Genomic DNA, 17,774 nt, shown 5'->3' with positions numbered 1-17,774 from the left:
TGTTAGTGGATATTTGATGCTGTAGCAGTAGTCAGTTGACGTGGCTGCAAAAATCCTGCTATAGCTTACCTTCTAATGTAGAATTGGCCGGTTGGTTTGGGCTAAGAATGCATATTGGTATCATTTATTTTTGGAATGAAAAGGTTAGCTTTGCCTTTTCTAGTTATTGCTCAGCTTTAACGGTTTCATTTCTTTTGTATGCTCATCTAAGTTTAAGTATACTCTAGACCGATTAGACGATCCTGCTAGATTGATATTAACAAAACACAAACTTCTATCTGAATTCTCAGCAGCTCATTAAACCTGCCATTTCAGACTTAACTCTTGCATGAGTTCGGTCATTGATTTGTTTAATATAGGTGCTACCTGATTGCATCAGCTGTGCCTAAGGCCTGGTTCCCATATACGTTGCAAAGCACCGACGACAGCATCGCAGGCTATTAGCGGTGAAATGAGAACCTATGCGATGGGTACCGCCAAGGACCGCCGAGGACCGCCGGTAATTGTCGGCGATAACGCAAGACTTTAGCGGTGGTCAAATTTCGCGAAGAGCCGCAGGGAAAACTTTCCCGAAATGCAATGTACAGGTGAAGGTCAGCCTTGTCATGGCGTGGTGTGGCATGGCGATTGCATGGCGATCGAACATTTTTATGTCTTTCTTAACGATGCAGCTTTATGTGAACATAAGCGGCAGAGCCTAGCGTCGCAAGCATTTTGTTGCGAAATATTACTGCCGGAGTCTCGCAATCGATGTGGGAACCAGGCTTTACACAAGCGCAAGAACTATCAAAGCTGAATTCTTACAAAAAACTGTATTGTTTAGCTAACTGAACGAGTGCCTATACCCAAAAAATCTTTTTTACATTTGGCAAGTTTCAACCCTAGGATACTGTTGCCATGATTTACTCTCATCAAACTAGAAACCAGGTGTGACTATTGGCTCACTGTCCTCTATGAAGGTTAGTTTGTAACTTTGTATTGCTGATAAAACAATTAACTAAAGCTTCTAATACTGAAATGCTTTGTATAGGATAGGGAGAAATATGCTACCACCAACATTTCAAGATGTTTGCTACAGTATGTTTGTCCTCAGCCTTTGTATATGTAGGTAACAGTTAACAGATAACTTATAACAGATGAAATTATTGTTCCTAGTACCCTAGCAGCTCAGTATGCCATGAGAGATTGTCTGATGTCTGACAGGTGTGCTGATAAAACACAACAAATCACTATGTACACAATTATTCTGATCGAGGCTGGTGTTAGAATGTCGATTTATCAAGCTGAAGGTCGTGGGTTCGATTCCCATATAATGTAATCCTTTTTTCAAATTCTAACCACCGCTGCGACCAGATGGACAAGCTAGTACTCTGGCAGTCTATTATGCTATGAGATATCATTTAGTGTAACAGCTATGTGTACAGTTATTCATATATCTGAAGAGGTGATCGATTAGTGGAGTTGTTAGAGGGTTGGTCTGCCATACTGAAAGTCGCAGGTGTGAACCCTGTACGATGCATTTTTTTTCCATTCCTAAGTTTGGCTTAGGATAAATGAGCATGACTTTTATTATAGTAGAGATTTGATGTAAGCTTCATTGACTAAAGAAGTAAGGGTATGGCCGCATACATCTTTAAATGTAGGTGTTTGATTATACCATATACATATAGTTCAATAATGAATGGCAAGTCAATTGCTTACCTGTATATTGGACATCAAATCTCTGCTCTGGGGTAGTTCCTTTCATATATTGACTAGCTTCAAATCGAATGACTACATTTTCTACAGCATCGAGTGACCAATCATAAAACACTATATCGTGCGCTGTTATATTCCCGCAATGAGTTTGTAAACTCCCGGGTTTGCCATCAGTTCTGATTGTCACCTTATCTCTACAGCCTGATGCCGGTTGCTCCAGCGTAAAATCGATACTGTAAAATCCAATCCAGGTGAGTTCAGGTAATACTACAGTAAGAGAGCAGTCATATGGTCCCTGATATCCCGCTGGCCAATTAGGGCTGTGTATTTCTACATGGGTTCCCATAGGTACTGTTGTGTTGACGAAGTTTAGATCACATATTTGGTATACGGTTGGCTCTGACAAACAAAGCAACAAACAAAATCAAATAAAGTATATCACAGCAAGAAATTAAATTAAAATAATAAATAATTAGTAATAATCAAGTGAAATAATAAAAAAGAATAATGAATGATAACAATAATAATAATTCAAGGTAAACTGTTGCCCTTCTATGATGCTACCATGACATAATTTACAAATTATTTTTCTGTTTAAAATAAAATTATTGTCAATAAAGTAATATGTATATATAACTAGAGTAATAAATGAAAATATCACAAATAAATAATATGTCTAGTATCAAGGTCGGTTTATAGAAAAAGGTTTTGCAAGCACATTGCGTAGGGAGTCACGCATCTCAAGCTAACAGTATACAAGCACCTTGCGTAGGGAGTCACGCATCTCAAGCTAACAGTATACAAGCACCTTGCGTAGGGAGTCACGCATCTCAAGCTAACAGTATACAAGCACCTTGCGTAGGGAGTCATGCATATCAAGCTAACAGTATATAAGCACCTTGCGTAGGGAGTCACGCATCTCAAGCTAACAGTATACAAGCACCTTGCGTAGGGAGTCACGCACTTCAAGTTAACAGTATACAAGCACCTTGTGTAGGGAGTCACGCATCTCAAGCTAACAGTATACAAGCACCTTGCGTAGGGAGTCACGCACCTCAAGTTAACAGTATATAGAGTTTTAACAGCAGTCTATTGCTTTGGTTTTTAGTAAACGTTTCTTTTGACAGCAATCCATATACCTGCTAATGTAGTTAAGATTTATTCAGTTTTCACCAAAGTTCGAACATTTCATAACCAAAAATTAATGGCAGGTATATCAAACATGCAATAAAATTTCAAGTCGATATAACTTAACTAATTACTAAAACTTAACCGGGAATAAAAAAGTAAAAACAAATCAATAGTTCAAAGTTGAAGTTTTTAGTTTGTTGTTACCAAAAATCATCAAACATCACAAACTTCTTTATTGTAATGTTTACTTGAATATTACAAAAAGAGGTTTTTGGTCAAGGTTTCCAGATCAATGACAAGGAAATAATCTGACAGTAGCCAATGGTAAGGAAACAACCCGACAGCTGTTGAAAACTAACAAAATCAACAAGTCACAAAAAGTTTTTGGTGTGAGAACTGAATGTTTTATCTGGCTTCTACTCACCCTCTTGCTAAGTTACAGTACAGATAACAAATTAATAAACTTTCATCATTATACGATGCCTTCTGATGTAATTTCAAATATTATGAATTTATATGAAATGAGAAGTACAACTAAAAACCCAAAAACCTCTATTGGCATAAAGCTGTGAAAGTTCCTCATTGACAGCGAGCCAGTAGTTGTATGTGAGCTGTTTAGGCCCATTAGTTAAGTACACTGATCAAATTGTCTAACATAAACTAGCATATCTACAACTCAGTAAATAAATACATTTATTGACTAAACATGATACAAACTACTTACGAAAATAATCAACTGCCATAGATCGAGTAATCATAACAGCCAAGCATATCCAAGCAGCGTGTCCAACACTCATGGCTAGTTACGTGAATAGAATGCCACTCCGTTTTACATGCGAATTCCCTGGCTCTCACTGAACAGAACCCGTGCACACGACTGCCGTCGGTTGCTCTCGACACTGGCATATGCCAAACGGGAATGAAATATCCTTCAGAAAGCCTCTGCCACACTTGGCTGGTCACACGGCCTTACATCTGTAGCCATTAGAGATCTCCTATGTGTACATAACAGCTTCAGATTCAAAGAGGCTGAATTTCATTGTATTGATTCCATAACGAGGTTCCTCCAAGCGTGACAAATCCAGAAGTCTTTGAAATCTTTCTACTGGCTCCGTTAAGACTATTTGGTGCCAGTTAGATAGAAGCTAGTCTTCAGAGAAAAGCTGGGATATAATGGCCCATGCTTGACATCCTTCAAGATTAGAGTGTGGCCAACCGAAATGGTGACAATTAGGGTTTCCTCAAAAGATGTTTTTGTGAACAAACTTACTTTTAATTAAATCCTTTTAGAAGAAAGCATTCTTAGGGAGATAATAGTCTATAAACTAGACTATTAAAATTGTTTAGTTTTGCGTATATTGTGTTGCAATTATGGAACCCCTCCTGGTTGTTTATAGAGTACCTCTAGTCTGACAAGTTGAAGAAATCAAACATTGTACTAACTATTAGGTGCTAACTATGCCTTAAGAACTCCTTGTTTGACCAGTCATAATAAGACAGTGATATTTGAAACAAGAATCTTTGCTGATGTTACCCAAGTCAAAATTGAATTTCTAAAGTGGGCAGCTGTACATGCTATGTTGCCTTTTTGTGTAAGTTGGTTTTGCTGGCTGTATATGTAGACACCATATTGGCAGGGTTCAGTAGCATTGAGTGCTCGAGTAGCAACCGCTTTGGGCTAGTGTGAAAAGTAGATTTCCTGAGTAAATTAGCTCTGGCTGAGATGAAAGCTACATCCTTTTGTTGGTTTACAATTCAAAGAAGAAGTTAATTCAACTGCAACAATGACCTATATAATTTACTATTGCACTTATTGAGTTCTTATTTAGAATGTGTTGAAAAGTAAAGATTTTAAGCATGACTTCATTTACAAAAAGCTGAATGATGAAAAGGGTGAATATTTTGTTTTCATTTTTGTAATGGAGAAAATTTTAAATATTGAAAAGCAGCAGAAAAATTGGGGAGCCATTAAGCAGCATTTACATGCCTTCATTACAATATAAAATCCTGTGACTATCGGGGCGAAAATTACCAATAATAATTTTTTATGTGTTAACAATAAACTATAGTTTTTAATCTCAAATAACTGGCTCATTTTGATAAGTTTTGTTTGAGATAGCTTCATAAATACCGACGAAAGATACCACAAACACAAAACACGTGATTAGTACTGTCTACGACAACCTTTATATAAAATGAGTAGTTTATACTGACTTGCACGTCTTTCATATCACAAAAATCTAAATAACAATAAATACACGACCTTTGATACAAAGGACTAGGAGAAGCCAACTTACACACCACCTATAATAATATGGAAAGCCTTGAACACACTGACTAACATGCCAACTTAAAGGTTGACTTGCAACAAAATTCACATTACAGTTATTTGGTATCAAAAGATTCACCATGTCTTACTCTGTTGTGTTGTAAGTGCAAAATATGTGGAAATGTGATTACAAACTCTTAAAAGCTCAAAAACAAAAAGCCGCCGTAGATTGGAATCTCTTTATTTCTCTGACGTAGTCATGAAATTTGGTTATCATCTTGTCACGTGATGTTTTCCCGTGAATTGAAAGGGCAATTAAAAGCTCAATATAAAATTTATCGTAGCACTAGTTTATGACAAACACTTCGGGTTTTTCCGAAGACCTCGTATTAACTATAAATGCTCGCTACTTTACAGTTTTGTTTCGGTTTAGTCTAATCGGCAAGTCGTAATCTAATCATGTGACCCAATACTTCGCAAATAATTTTTGCAGCACTTTTCGATTATCACAAGTGACCAACAGGCTCGTCATGATTATCAGACAATGATATGTACTCCTTCAAGCAAAGGCTAAAAAATTAAACGAATTTTTACGGTAAATTATAAGATATCAGTGCTGAAAGAGACAGCATTAAAATGACGATAAAACAGACGCGTAAGAACATTAGACATGGTTTTATTGAATGCGTGAAGTATATTTGTAAAATATTTCGACGAATAAGGTTGCATGAAAGTGTAAACAGAAACCATCTTTCAAAACTATGTCACATTTGAGCCGTTTTGGAAAGAGAATCCAAACTACGGCGGTCTCGTGTGGCTACGATTAACTGTTCGTTTTTTAGCTTTTAAGAGCTTGTAATCACCTTTCCACATATTTGGTACCTACAACACAACAGAGTAAGACATGGTGAATCTTTTCATATCAAATAACTGTAATGTGAATTTTGTTGTAAGTCAACCTTTAATTATATGACATGATGTACGGAGTGACTAACACTCTATTCATAGTAGGCTACAAGCCTTGTGAGATCTTAAAAGACTGCCTAGCTGTTGTTACACTGCGAGTCAGGAAATTTTGAGTATAGCCAGACTTCGCAACTTTAAAACTTTATCTAAGAGACACTATGTCTTCACATGCACCTATTTCTATCTACAACTATAAAACAAAGACTTTGGAACCAAAGCTACATAGAGTTTTATGCTAGTTCACAGCTTTTTCATGGAGCTTCATAAACTGCTAGATATGGTACTAGGAAACCAGTTCTAATGCACCAGCAACTTCACTATATTTTCTATGCTGGGGACAGTGAAGATGGAAGACTGAACAGTAAATCTAATTTGCAGTGGTTGCTAAGCACTCCATTATTGCATTGCATCACCGTTGTTGCTACGCAGCACTCTTCTTACCAACTCTTCACACCGCTCTATCTTTGTTTAAGGATTAGCTAACCTTAGATGATATTAATTGCATTCCATAGCTACTATATTTTGCTGGGTCTAAGTGATTACTGGCAAGCATGATAGTACAGCTCTTACAGGGCTTGAATTCAGCTCGCATTGAAAGGATTAACTTGACTCCACTAGCAAATTCATTGCTTGAGTTTTGTAGTAATTGTCTTTTCTCTACTGCAAGATTAAGCAGAAAATAGTTAATTGGTTGATACATAAATCAGCTGGCGAGTAGAACATATTAACTGCTAACTTACAAAGTTTGTGAACTATTGGAGAAATGTCACACTTGTGCGAAGGTGAAGAGGTGCACAGATTAATGCTAAGTTTAGAGCATACTTTTCCTTTTTTGTCTTTAGTACATCACTCTAGTTATACATATGTCTATGGACTCTCAAATATTCCTTTTTAGCCTTCTTATACTACGGACAGTAACATATAACAGCGGAAATATAATTCGATATATAAATACATACTTTTTAAGTTATAACAAAATCATAATCTTTATAAATCTTAATGTTTGTCAATCTGTCTGTCTGTCCATCTGTTCGACAAGCCATAGTGATAGTCTTAGAAATGAGAAATCTGCTGCGAAATGGATTTGAACTCGAAACCTCCAATTACGCGAACAGCCATTTATTCAATATACTACTGTCACAGTCCAACTGGATCTGTCGTAAAATGAATTGGCACATATTTGTGTTTTAATATAAAGGAAAAACTTGCAGACATAAACAGGTGTTTCAGTCATCTTCCGCATTGCTTGTGCATCATTTTTGTACTATCAATAGAATTCTGACTGTGATAGTCACAGAGTATAGCAAAAGGTTTTGTATATCCTTGTCTGTACTGTAGTACAAACTATGTCTGTCCGTTTATCTGTTTGTTCAAAATCATGCTTAGAGCATTAGGCAAAAAGATTGCAACATGTTGGATAGGAACTCATAACATTCTGCACTGCCACCCAGCACATTCCCACTCGCACCGATCATTCACTTTCAACAACATCTGAATGATTGTGCGCATACATATTCTCTGTGCTTTATTGGCAGACAAACACTAGTAATAATAAAAAATAAGAAATAAATTAAAAAAAGATTAAATGTTGTTGATAAAAACATATCAACCGTCTAAGCTTTCGCAATATAAAAAGTTTTAGGGCCACAGCTCAGTTTTCACTGTTAATTGATTAGCTGATAACTGAATGTGACTTGTGGTTGCTGCTCACTCATAAAGAACCTACATGTATCTTTTATGTCTTTATATGTATTCATCAATAGAAATTATATAAACTACTCATCTTTCAAACGATTCACTTGTGGCAAAAAGATTTACACTTAAATTTAATTAAATAAAAACTGCAAGCGATAAAAGATATGAACCTTCTACCTACTGACAATTGTTCTGAGTTGATCTCAGCTGGCATCAGTTGTTTTTGATGCCCTAGTATTTTATACCAAAAACTTTAAACCTCAAGGAAGATTTTCTTGCACTTGCCGTGTAATGCAGTTTGCGTATCCCAGCAACAAGTTGCTACCCAACATGAAATACTGTTTTTATTTTATATTTGGAAACATGTAAGTGGCAATGAATCTTTCCTACTTTATTTGCACACTCAGTAGCTAAGTATAATAGCTTTGTGACAAAATCAGGCATTAATGAACATGGCATTGGCAGCAGCTTTAGATAAATAAATAGTATGAAGATCTGGCAGAGTCAGTTGGTGATGGAAGCTGAGATAAAGATAAAGAAGACCCATATCAAAGAACAGCACTTATTCACTTCCTTAGCAAAAGTATAACTGTTTTTTCTTAAAGACTTCGAGTTCTACCACGTGAGAAAACTTGTTTGTTGATCTTGAGACTACTTACCGTGCTCGGTGTCAGATGGTATGAAGGAAGTTCGCTTTTTAGAAAAATTCTCACCATTAAGCCAAAACCCTCTAAAAAAGCAGTGCATAAATAACTGTACTTAAAAATTTCTGACCTCAATGGTGGAGCAACATTAAAAAGTGATCTACTGAAATTGCTACAATTACAAACCCAAAACATTGCATGCAAGGTCAAACAGCTGTCACACATTAAACTTCATTTTTTCCAATAGGTTTATATGAACATGACATATCCAAATAATCTACATAAGATATTTAAAAGTTACATGACTGTCACACCCAAAGTTTCAAGTGCCATACTCTATTACACAATTCACCTTAACTTCTGTTATGATGATTTGTTCATGTTATACAGTGTGTTTTCTACAGAATAAACTCACAAAAGTTGAATGATTTGCTTCTCTGTCTAAGTGAGCAGAACACACCGATATTGTACAGGATGATAGTCTAGTTATAGACAAAATGAATAACAGATCAAACCTCAAATTCAGAGGGAATTCATTTCAAGGCTGCTTCACACTATATCGCCGTTTTTCAGCATTTTCCTTTTGCCATTCATCGTCAATTATATGAACCGTAAAACTATAGCATCAACGAAGTATCGCGGACACTTCGAGAAAATTTATAGCTGTCAGATTTTCTCTATTATTTGTCGCACATCAACAACAAATTTTCAAATGTGAGCTATTTCGGCGATAGTAATTCGCAGTAGGGAATAGTGTAATTTATTCCAAGTATTTAATTCCAGTACCCAAAAACAAAGAGATTTTTTCGTGAAAATTTAAAAAGAGAAATGGAACACTACGTCACGGAATACTTCCTGATGCAAACGGGATCGGTTTGTAATAGTGTGAACATCGTTATCATCGATGGTCATCGAAGTATTGTGGAACCAACGCTGAGATACGGCGATATAGTGTGAACCAGTCTTAAAAGCTACAGCAACTAGAGTCACTTTAACTTACTAGCCTCATGTGAAAAGAAGATTAACTCATGAAGTAGCTTAATAGTCTGTCGTACTTAATGCGACAGACTAATATTTCCCTAAAGCAGTTGGTTTTTGAGTCAAACCACTAGCAAATTACTGAAACATACTTATTAGCCGATGTCTATGCAATTTATTGTGAACAATGTCCTGTCCAATTTATTATTCTATTTCTGATCTAGACAAGTGAAGCTTGGCATGGCATGAACAGAAAAACAAAACTGACAACTGCCGACACCTGCCAACAAAATGGCTTTAACAAATTCTATTGAACCCAATGAAAATACAGCTACTTGAGTGTAAAAAACCCAATGAAACTTAGACATGCTGTACAAAAGAGCAGTACAATGGATAGTTCTGAAAATGGTGAACCTCTTAGCAGTTTTTGTACTTTTTCAACTCTTAAATGGCTAGCTGCATAAGTATTTGAAGATCACCTTCAAGTTCTGTTCTGCATGCAAAACCACTCCTTATCCAGAAGCTAAAATCTGGGTGAGACATCATGCTTTATGTAGCTCATTTGACCCCACATTGCGGATGCAGTATGGCTAAAGCCAAGGTTTACATATTTTTGGATGATAGCAAGCTTTAAAATAATAATCTTGTGAAGTCAATTTGATAAATATTTTTTACATTACGACGCTAGCTTGTTAATCTCAAGTGACCTGATTATTGACAGAGTTGTAGAGCAGACTGAATCTCCTCCCGGATATCAAAGTGTAACTACTAACAGCTGGGCCACATGAACATTTAATAGGAAATAATACGTGAGAAATAAAATGACTAACAGTTTTTTACAATCTCCAGTGAAGGCGAAATGATAACTACACGTACCATGATAACTACACATACCATGATAACTACACATACCATGATAACTACATGTACCATGATAACTACACGTACCATGATAACTACATGTACCATGATAACTACACGTACTATGATAACTATACATGTACCATGATAACTACACATACCATGATAACTACACATACCATGATAACTACATGTACCATAATAACTACACGTACCATGATAACTACACGTACTATGATAACTACATGTACCGTGATAACTACACATACCATGATAACTACACATACCATGATAACTACACATACCATGATAACTACATGTACCATGACAACTACACATACCAAAATAACCACACGTACCATGATAATTACACATACCATGATAACTACACGTACCATGATAACTACATGTACCATGACAACTACACATACCAAAATAACCACACGTACCATGATAACTACATGTACCATGATAACTACACATACCATAATAACTACACGTACCATGATAACTACACGTACCATGATAACTACATGTACCATGATAACTACACGTACCATGATAACTACATGTACTATGATAACTACATGTACCATGATAACTACACATACCATGATAACTACACATACCATAATAACTATACATGTACCATGATAACTACACATACCATGATAACTACACATACCATGATAACTACATGTACCATGATAACTACACATACCATGATAACTACACATACCATGATAACTACATGTACCATGATAACTACACGTACTATGATAACTATACATGTACCATGATAACTACACATACCATGATAACTACACATACCATGATAACTACACATACCATGATAACTACATGTACCATGATAACTACACGTACCATGATAACTACACGTACCATGATAACTACACGTACTATGATAACTACATGTACCATGATAACTACACATACCATGATAACTACACATACCATGATAACTACATGTACCATGATAACTGCACGTACCATGGTAACTACATGTACCATGATAACTACATGTACCATGATAACTACATATACCATGATAACTACATGTACCATGATAACTACATGTACCATGATAACTACACATACCATGATAACTACATGTACCATGATAACTACACATACCATGATAATTACACATACCATGATAACTACACATACCATAATAACTACACATACCATGAAAACTACACGTACCATGATAACTACACATACCATGATAACTACACGTACCATGATAACTACACGTACCATGATAACTACACGTACCATGATAACTACATGTACCATGATAACTGCACGTACCATGGTAACTACATGTACCATGATAACTACATGTACCATGATAACTACATATACCATGATAACTACATGTACCATGATAACTACATGTACCATGATAACTACACATACCATGATAACTACATGTACCATGATAACTACACATACCATGATAATTACACATACCATGATAACTACACATACCATAATAACTACACATACCATGAAAACTACACGTACCATGATAACTACACATACCATGATAACTACACGTACCATGATAACTACACATACCATGATAACTACATGTACCATGATAACTACATGTACCATGATAACTACACGTACCATGATAACTACACGTACCATGATAATTACACGTACCATGATAACTACACATACCATGATAACTACACGTACCATGATAACTACACATACCATGATAACTACACGTACCATGATAACTACACGTACCATGATAACTACACGTACCATGATAACTACATGTACCATGATAACTGCACGTACCATGGTAACTACATGTACCATGATAACTACATGTACCATGATAACTACATATACCATGATAACTACATGTACCATGATAACTACATGTACCATGATAACTACACATACCATGATAACTACATGTACCATGATAACTACACATACCATGATAATTACACATACCATGATAACTACACATACCATAATAACTACACATACCATGAAAACTACACGTACCATGATAACTACACATACCATGATAACTACACGTACCATGATAACTACACATACCATGATAACTACACGTACCATGATAACTACATGTACCATGATAACTGCACGTACCATGGTAACTACATGTACCATGATAACTACATGTACCATGATAACTACATATACCATGATAACTACATGTACCATGATAACTACATGTACCATGATAACTACACATACCATGATAACTACATGTACCATGATAACTACACATACCATGATAATTACACATACCATGATAACTACACATACCATAATAACTACACATACCATGAAAACTACACGTACCATGATAACTACACATACCATGATAACTACACGTACCATGATAACTACACATACCATGATAACTACACGTACCATGATAACTACACATACCATGATAACTACATGTACCATGATAACTACACATACCATGATAACTACACGTACCATGATAACTACATGTACCATGATAACTACACGTACCATGATAACTACACGTACCATGATAACTACACGTACCATGATAACTACACGTACCATGATAACTACATGTACCATGATAACTGCACGTACCATGGTAACTACATGTACCATGATAACTACATGTACCATGATAACTACATATACCATGATAACTACATGTACCATGATAACTACATGTACCATGATAACTACACATACCATGATAACTACATGTACCATGATAACTACACATACCATGATAATTACACATACCATGATAACTACACATACCATAATAACTACACATACCATGAAAACTACACGTACCATGATAACTACACATACCATGATAACTACACGTACCATGATAACTACACATACCATGATAACTACACGTACCATGATAACTACACATACCATGATAACTACATGTACCATGATAACTACACATACCATGATAACTACACGTACCATGATAACTACATGTACCATGATAACTACACGTACCATGATAACTACACGTACCATGATAACTACACATACCATGATAATTACACATACCATGATAACTACACATACCATAATAACTACACATACCATGAAAACTACACGTACCATGATAACTACACATACCATGATAACTACACGTACCATGATAACTACACATACCATGATAACTACACGTACCATGATAACTACACATACCATGATAACTACATGTACCATGATAACTACACATACCATGATAATTACACATACCATGATAACTACACATACCATAATAACTACACATACCATGAAAACTACACGTACCATGATAACTACACATACCATGATAACTACACGTACCATGATAACTACACATACCATGATAACTACACGTACCATGATAACTACACATACCATGATAACTACATGTACCATGATAACTACATGTACCATGATAACTACACGTACCATGATAACTACACGTACCATGATAACTACACGTACCATGATAACTACACGTACCATGATAACTACACGTACCATGATAACTACACGTACCATGATAACTACACGTACCATAATAACTACACGTACCATGATAACTACACGTACCATGATAACTACACATACCATGATAACTACACGTACCATGATATCTACACGTACCATGATAACTACACATACCATGATAACTACACGTACCATGATAACTACATGTACCATAATATCTACACGTACCATGATAACTACATGTACCATAATATCTACACGTACCATGATAACTACACGTACCATGATAACTACACGTACCATGATAACTACACGTACCATGATAACTACACGTACCATGATAACTACACGTACCATGATAACTACACGTACCATGATAACTACATGTACCATGATAACTACACGTACCATGATAACTACACGTACCATAATAACTACACATACCATGATAACTACACGTACCATGATAACTACACGTACCATAATATCTACACGTACCATGACAACTACACATACCATGATAACTACACGTACCATGACAACTACACGTACCATGATAACTACACGTACCATAATAACTACATGTACCATGATAACTACATGTACCATGATAACTACACGTACCATGATAACTACACGTACCATGATAACTACATGTACCATGATAACTACACGTACCATGATAACTACACGTACCATAATAACTACACATACCATGATAACTACACGTACCATGATAACTACACGTACCATAATATCTACACGTACCATGACAACTACACATACCATGATAACTACACGTACCATGACAACTACACGTACCATGATAACTACACGTACCATAATAACTACATGTACCATGATAACTACACGTACCATGATAACTACACGTACCATGATAACTACACATACCATGATAACTACACGTACCATGATAACTACACGTACCATGATAACTACACGTACCATGATAACTACACGTACCATGATAACTACACGTACCATGGTAACTACACGTACCATGATACTTTTATTTAATATTGTCACGTATTGATGTAGATGATGTCGATACTGAAATTGACATCAAAGCTCACATTTCTTTTTCCTGTTTTGGAAGTTTTTGCTTTCTCTAAATTTCGTTTGCAGCAAAAATATAAATCTTTGCTGATAAAAATTAAATAACTAGTAATAGTGATTAATACCACTCAAATCTAAGTCGCTAAATTTTAAATCAGATATCTGGCATTTTAAACCAGATATCTGACACCTTACAAGCATTCGCAGTTGGTTCTAAAATATACACTTACAAGCACTTCATCCATGTGCATTTGCATATATAATATACAAACAGAATGCTTTCTATTCTTGTTCATCGGTTGTTTTGCTGCTGGACATGTTAGATCACAACAGAGACATTAGGTACCTGTTGACCAATATCAGTAAATACCTGTTGACCACTGTCACACTGCAGTTATAACACACATGAGGCTGCTGTTTTGCTGCTGTATATGTTAGATCACAACAGAGACACTAGGTACCTGTTGACCAATGTCAGCAAATACCTGTTGACCACTGTCACACTGCAGTTATAACACAGATTAGGCTGCTGTTTTGCTGCCTAGAATTTAATAGCAGTCAGTTTTGCTGAGAGTAAAACACTTATCTAAATCAAGTAGCTCAACTACCCAGCCTTACTGCACTCCACAACTCCCTAACCTAACTAAGCGCATATAATCTTGAAGAATATTGTTTGAAGTATTGGAATGACAGAGCATTAGTAATGCACAAATGATTTCTAGGATACTGAAGCAAACATCTTCTCATCTGCCATAAGATGTCTGTCACCTATTTATTACTAATAAATCTTTCGAATATCTTCTACTGTTATTTATTGTCATCCTGCAATACTCTGGTATTGAGCCGATGGTGGCTAGCTTACTCTTTAGGCAGAGCATTAACTGTAGTCTCAACTATTTAGATAGGCTGTTAATGGTTGAACCAGAGACATTGGTGACCGTTCAGGAATTAGATTGCTAACAAGATTTTCTGGTTGATCGCAAGCCCAGGATGCTCTTTGAGTTTTTATGTCTTCTCTGGAAAGGAACCCAAAGCAAAATATAGTAGAAAATCTTTCGTGGAATCGTGTGCACATGATAAGCATTGGTTTGCTTATCTATAACCTTACAGTTTATCTTTCATGAGCAGCTTTTTAAGTAACCCTTGCTGACTCTTTTGGTCTCTCAAACATATCCAACATTGTTCAACATGTTTGCTTTGATTCAAGAATTTGATCGTGATAGCCCGTTAACTTAAAAATTTTTGGAAGGATCTCAGATTTTCCTGGTCATATAGGCTTATTAATCCAGCAAATAAACTTTTGTCATAACATTTGGTACTAATTTAGAAAAGTTTTATGGCATACCTAATCCTTAGTGTGTGTTTTATATTTGAGTTCATAACCTTCTCAAAATTTGTTTTCTAACAAATAAAACAAAGACTTTATTTAATTATGTAAAACCATAGAGTTTTGACCAAACCTCTATGATTGACTACCTAACTTGAGAGGTAAGGTGTAATGAATAAACTGTCTAACAGGCTCTCGCTATTCATAATATTTCTTTTTTTTAGAATAACATTCCTGTATACTGACGATCAAATAATTGCAACTAATTACCAAGACCAGGTAATGTCACTGACATTATTGTTTGAAGTTATAGTAAGAGAAAAGATAACTCCACAATTGCATTTTGCTAGTTTTATTGTTGAACTAACTACATAGTTTAATAAATCTGTTTTGTCATTGCTTGGCTGCAGTAAAGTTATACTACAATTAAGTATTCTGTCATAACACTTCTGAATGCAGAACTTTACATTGAACAAATCTCTTCCACCACAATATGTTATATGATCAAGAGTTTTGCTTATTATTCTACTATTATTAGTCTACTAGTATATTTTTTTCATTACTACTACTTTGGAAGTTTAGTGTGCTGTAAGAGATCGTCAGGTGTAATAGCTATACTTATAATTATTCTGCGATGTCAGTGGGTAGTTGATTGGTGAAGATGCTAGAGTAGAGGTGTGCAAAGCCAAATGCTGTTTGTGCAAAGCCTTTTATTCCAACCACTAACTATGGCTTTAGACAGACAGACAGACAGACAGACAGACAGACAGACAGACTAGTCTCCTAGCAGTCTAGTGTGCTGTGAAAGATCGTCAGCTGAGTTGATAAAATTTAAAGTTGGAAATTTAATTCCAGAGAGTCTGAAAGTAGTTGATTGATGCAGTTGTTAGAGCATCAGTATAGCAAGCTGAAAGTTTCGAGTTTCAGTTCTATCAAAAGCATTTATTTGCTAACCTCTGAGCGTAGCTCCAAACAAAAAGACACTGAAAACTGGCTACTGAAATATGAAAAACATAATAACTCTGATGAAATTGAAATGTTAACTTTAAGTATTAAAACCAGCTGATCACAATACCCAATGAGACGATGGAATATAAGCAAGACTCACATGAACATGATTACAAGACTCCATACAGACACTGCCTAAGTTCAAACTGCTCTGTTATTACTACCCCCCTTCTTACTTATGCTTTTATGTCTAGCCTTTTTAGATTTTTGGTTGCAACCGGGCCGACGGCATTTAAACCCTCAACCTTGATACAATCGAAGAGGGGTGAACTGGACACCCTTGCAAAACCAAAAACAACATCTGTAAAACACTGCTATACCAGTGATGCACCCTGGCAGCAACTGCAGAGTGAGTATAAGAAAACCTATCCATCGGCCAGCCACTGCAACAAGATTGAAATACTAGCATGTCTTGACCTATTCTTGCTCGCTGGATACCATTTCCTTTTTGTCGAGAGAGTAACTTTGGTTGAGTGAATCCCTTGAAAACTTACCACTTAAAACATTCACGCGTAAAAACTCATCACTTATCAATGGTGATATCACTTAAAAACATTTGCATGCAGTTCTATAAAAAATGACG

At 35.8% G+C, this 17,774-nt stretch overlaps 1 protein-coding gene across 1 annotated transcript in view; it reads right to left on the bottom strand.

Moving 5' to 3' along the window:
• The window catches only part of LOC137387479 (uncharacterized), a 37,342-nt gene extending 33,618 nt beyond the window's left edge, over positions 1–3,724 (bottom strand). Inside the window, exons 1-2 of the mRNA XM_068073912.1 lie at positions 3,554–3,724; positions 1,702–2,097 (exon numbers count right to left, since the gene is read on the bottom strand). Coding sequence (XP_067930013.1) covers positions 1,702–2,097; positions 3,554–3,626 — 469 coding nt within the window. The 5' untranslated portion in view covers positions 3,627–3,724. The remainder of the gene's footprint in view (positions 1–1,701; positions 2,098–3,553) is intronic.
• Positions 3,725–17,774: the final 14,050 nt, after the last annotated feature.

The sequence above is a fragment of the Watersipora subatra genome, chromosome 2 (genome assembly GCF_963576615.1).
Source record: "Watersipora subatra chromosome 2, tzWatSuba1.1, whole genome shotgun sequence".
NCBI lineage: Eukaryota > Metazoa > Bryozoa > Gymnolaemata > Cheilostomatida > Watersiporidae > Watersipora > Watersipora subatra.
Note: the sequence above shows the minus strand (reverse complement) of the source record. Positions and strands in the feature narration are given on the sequence as shown.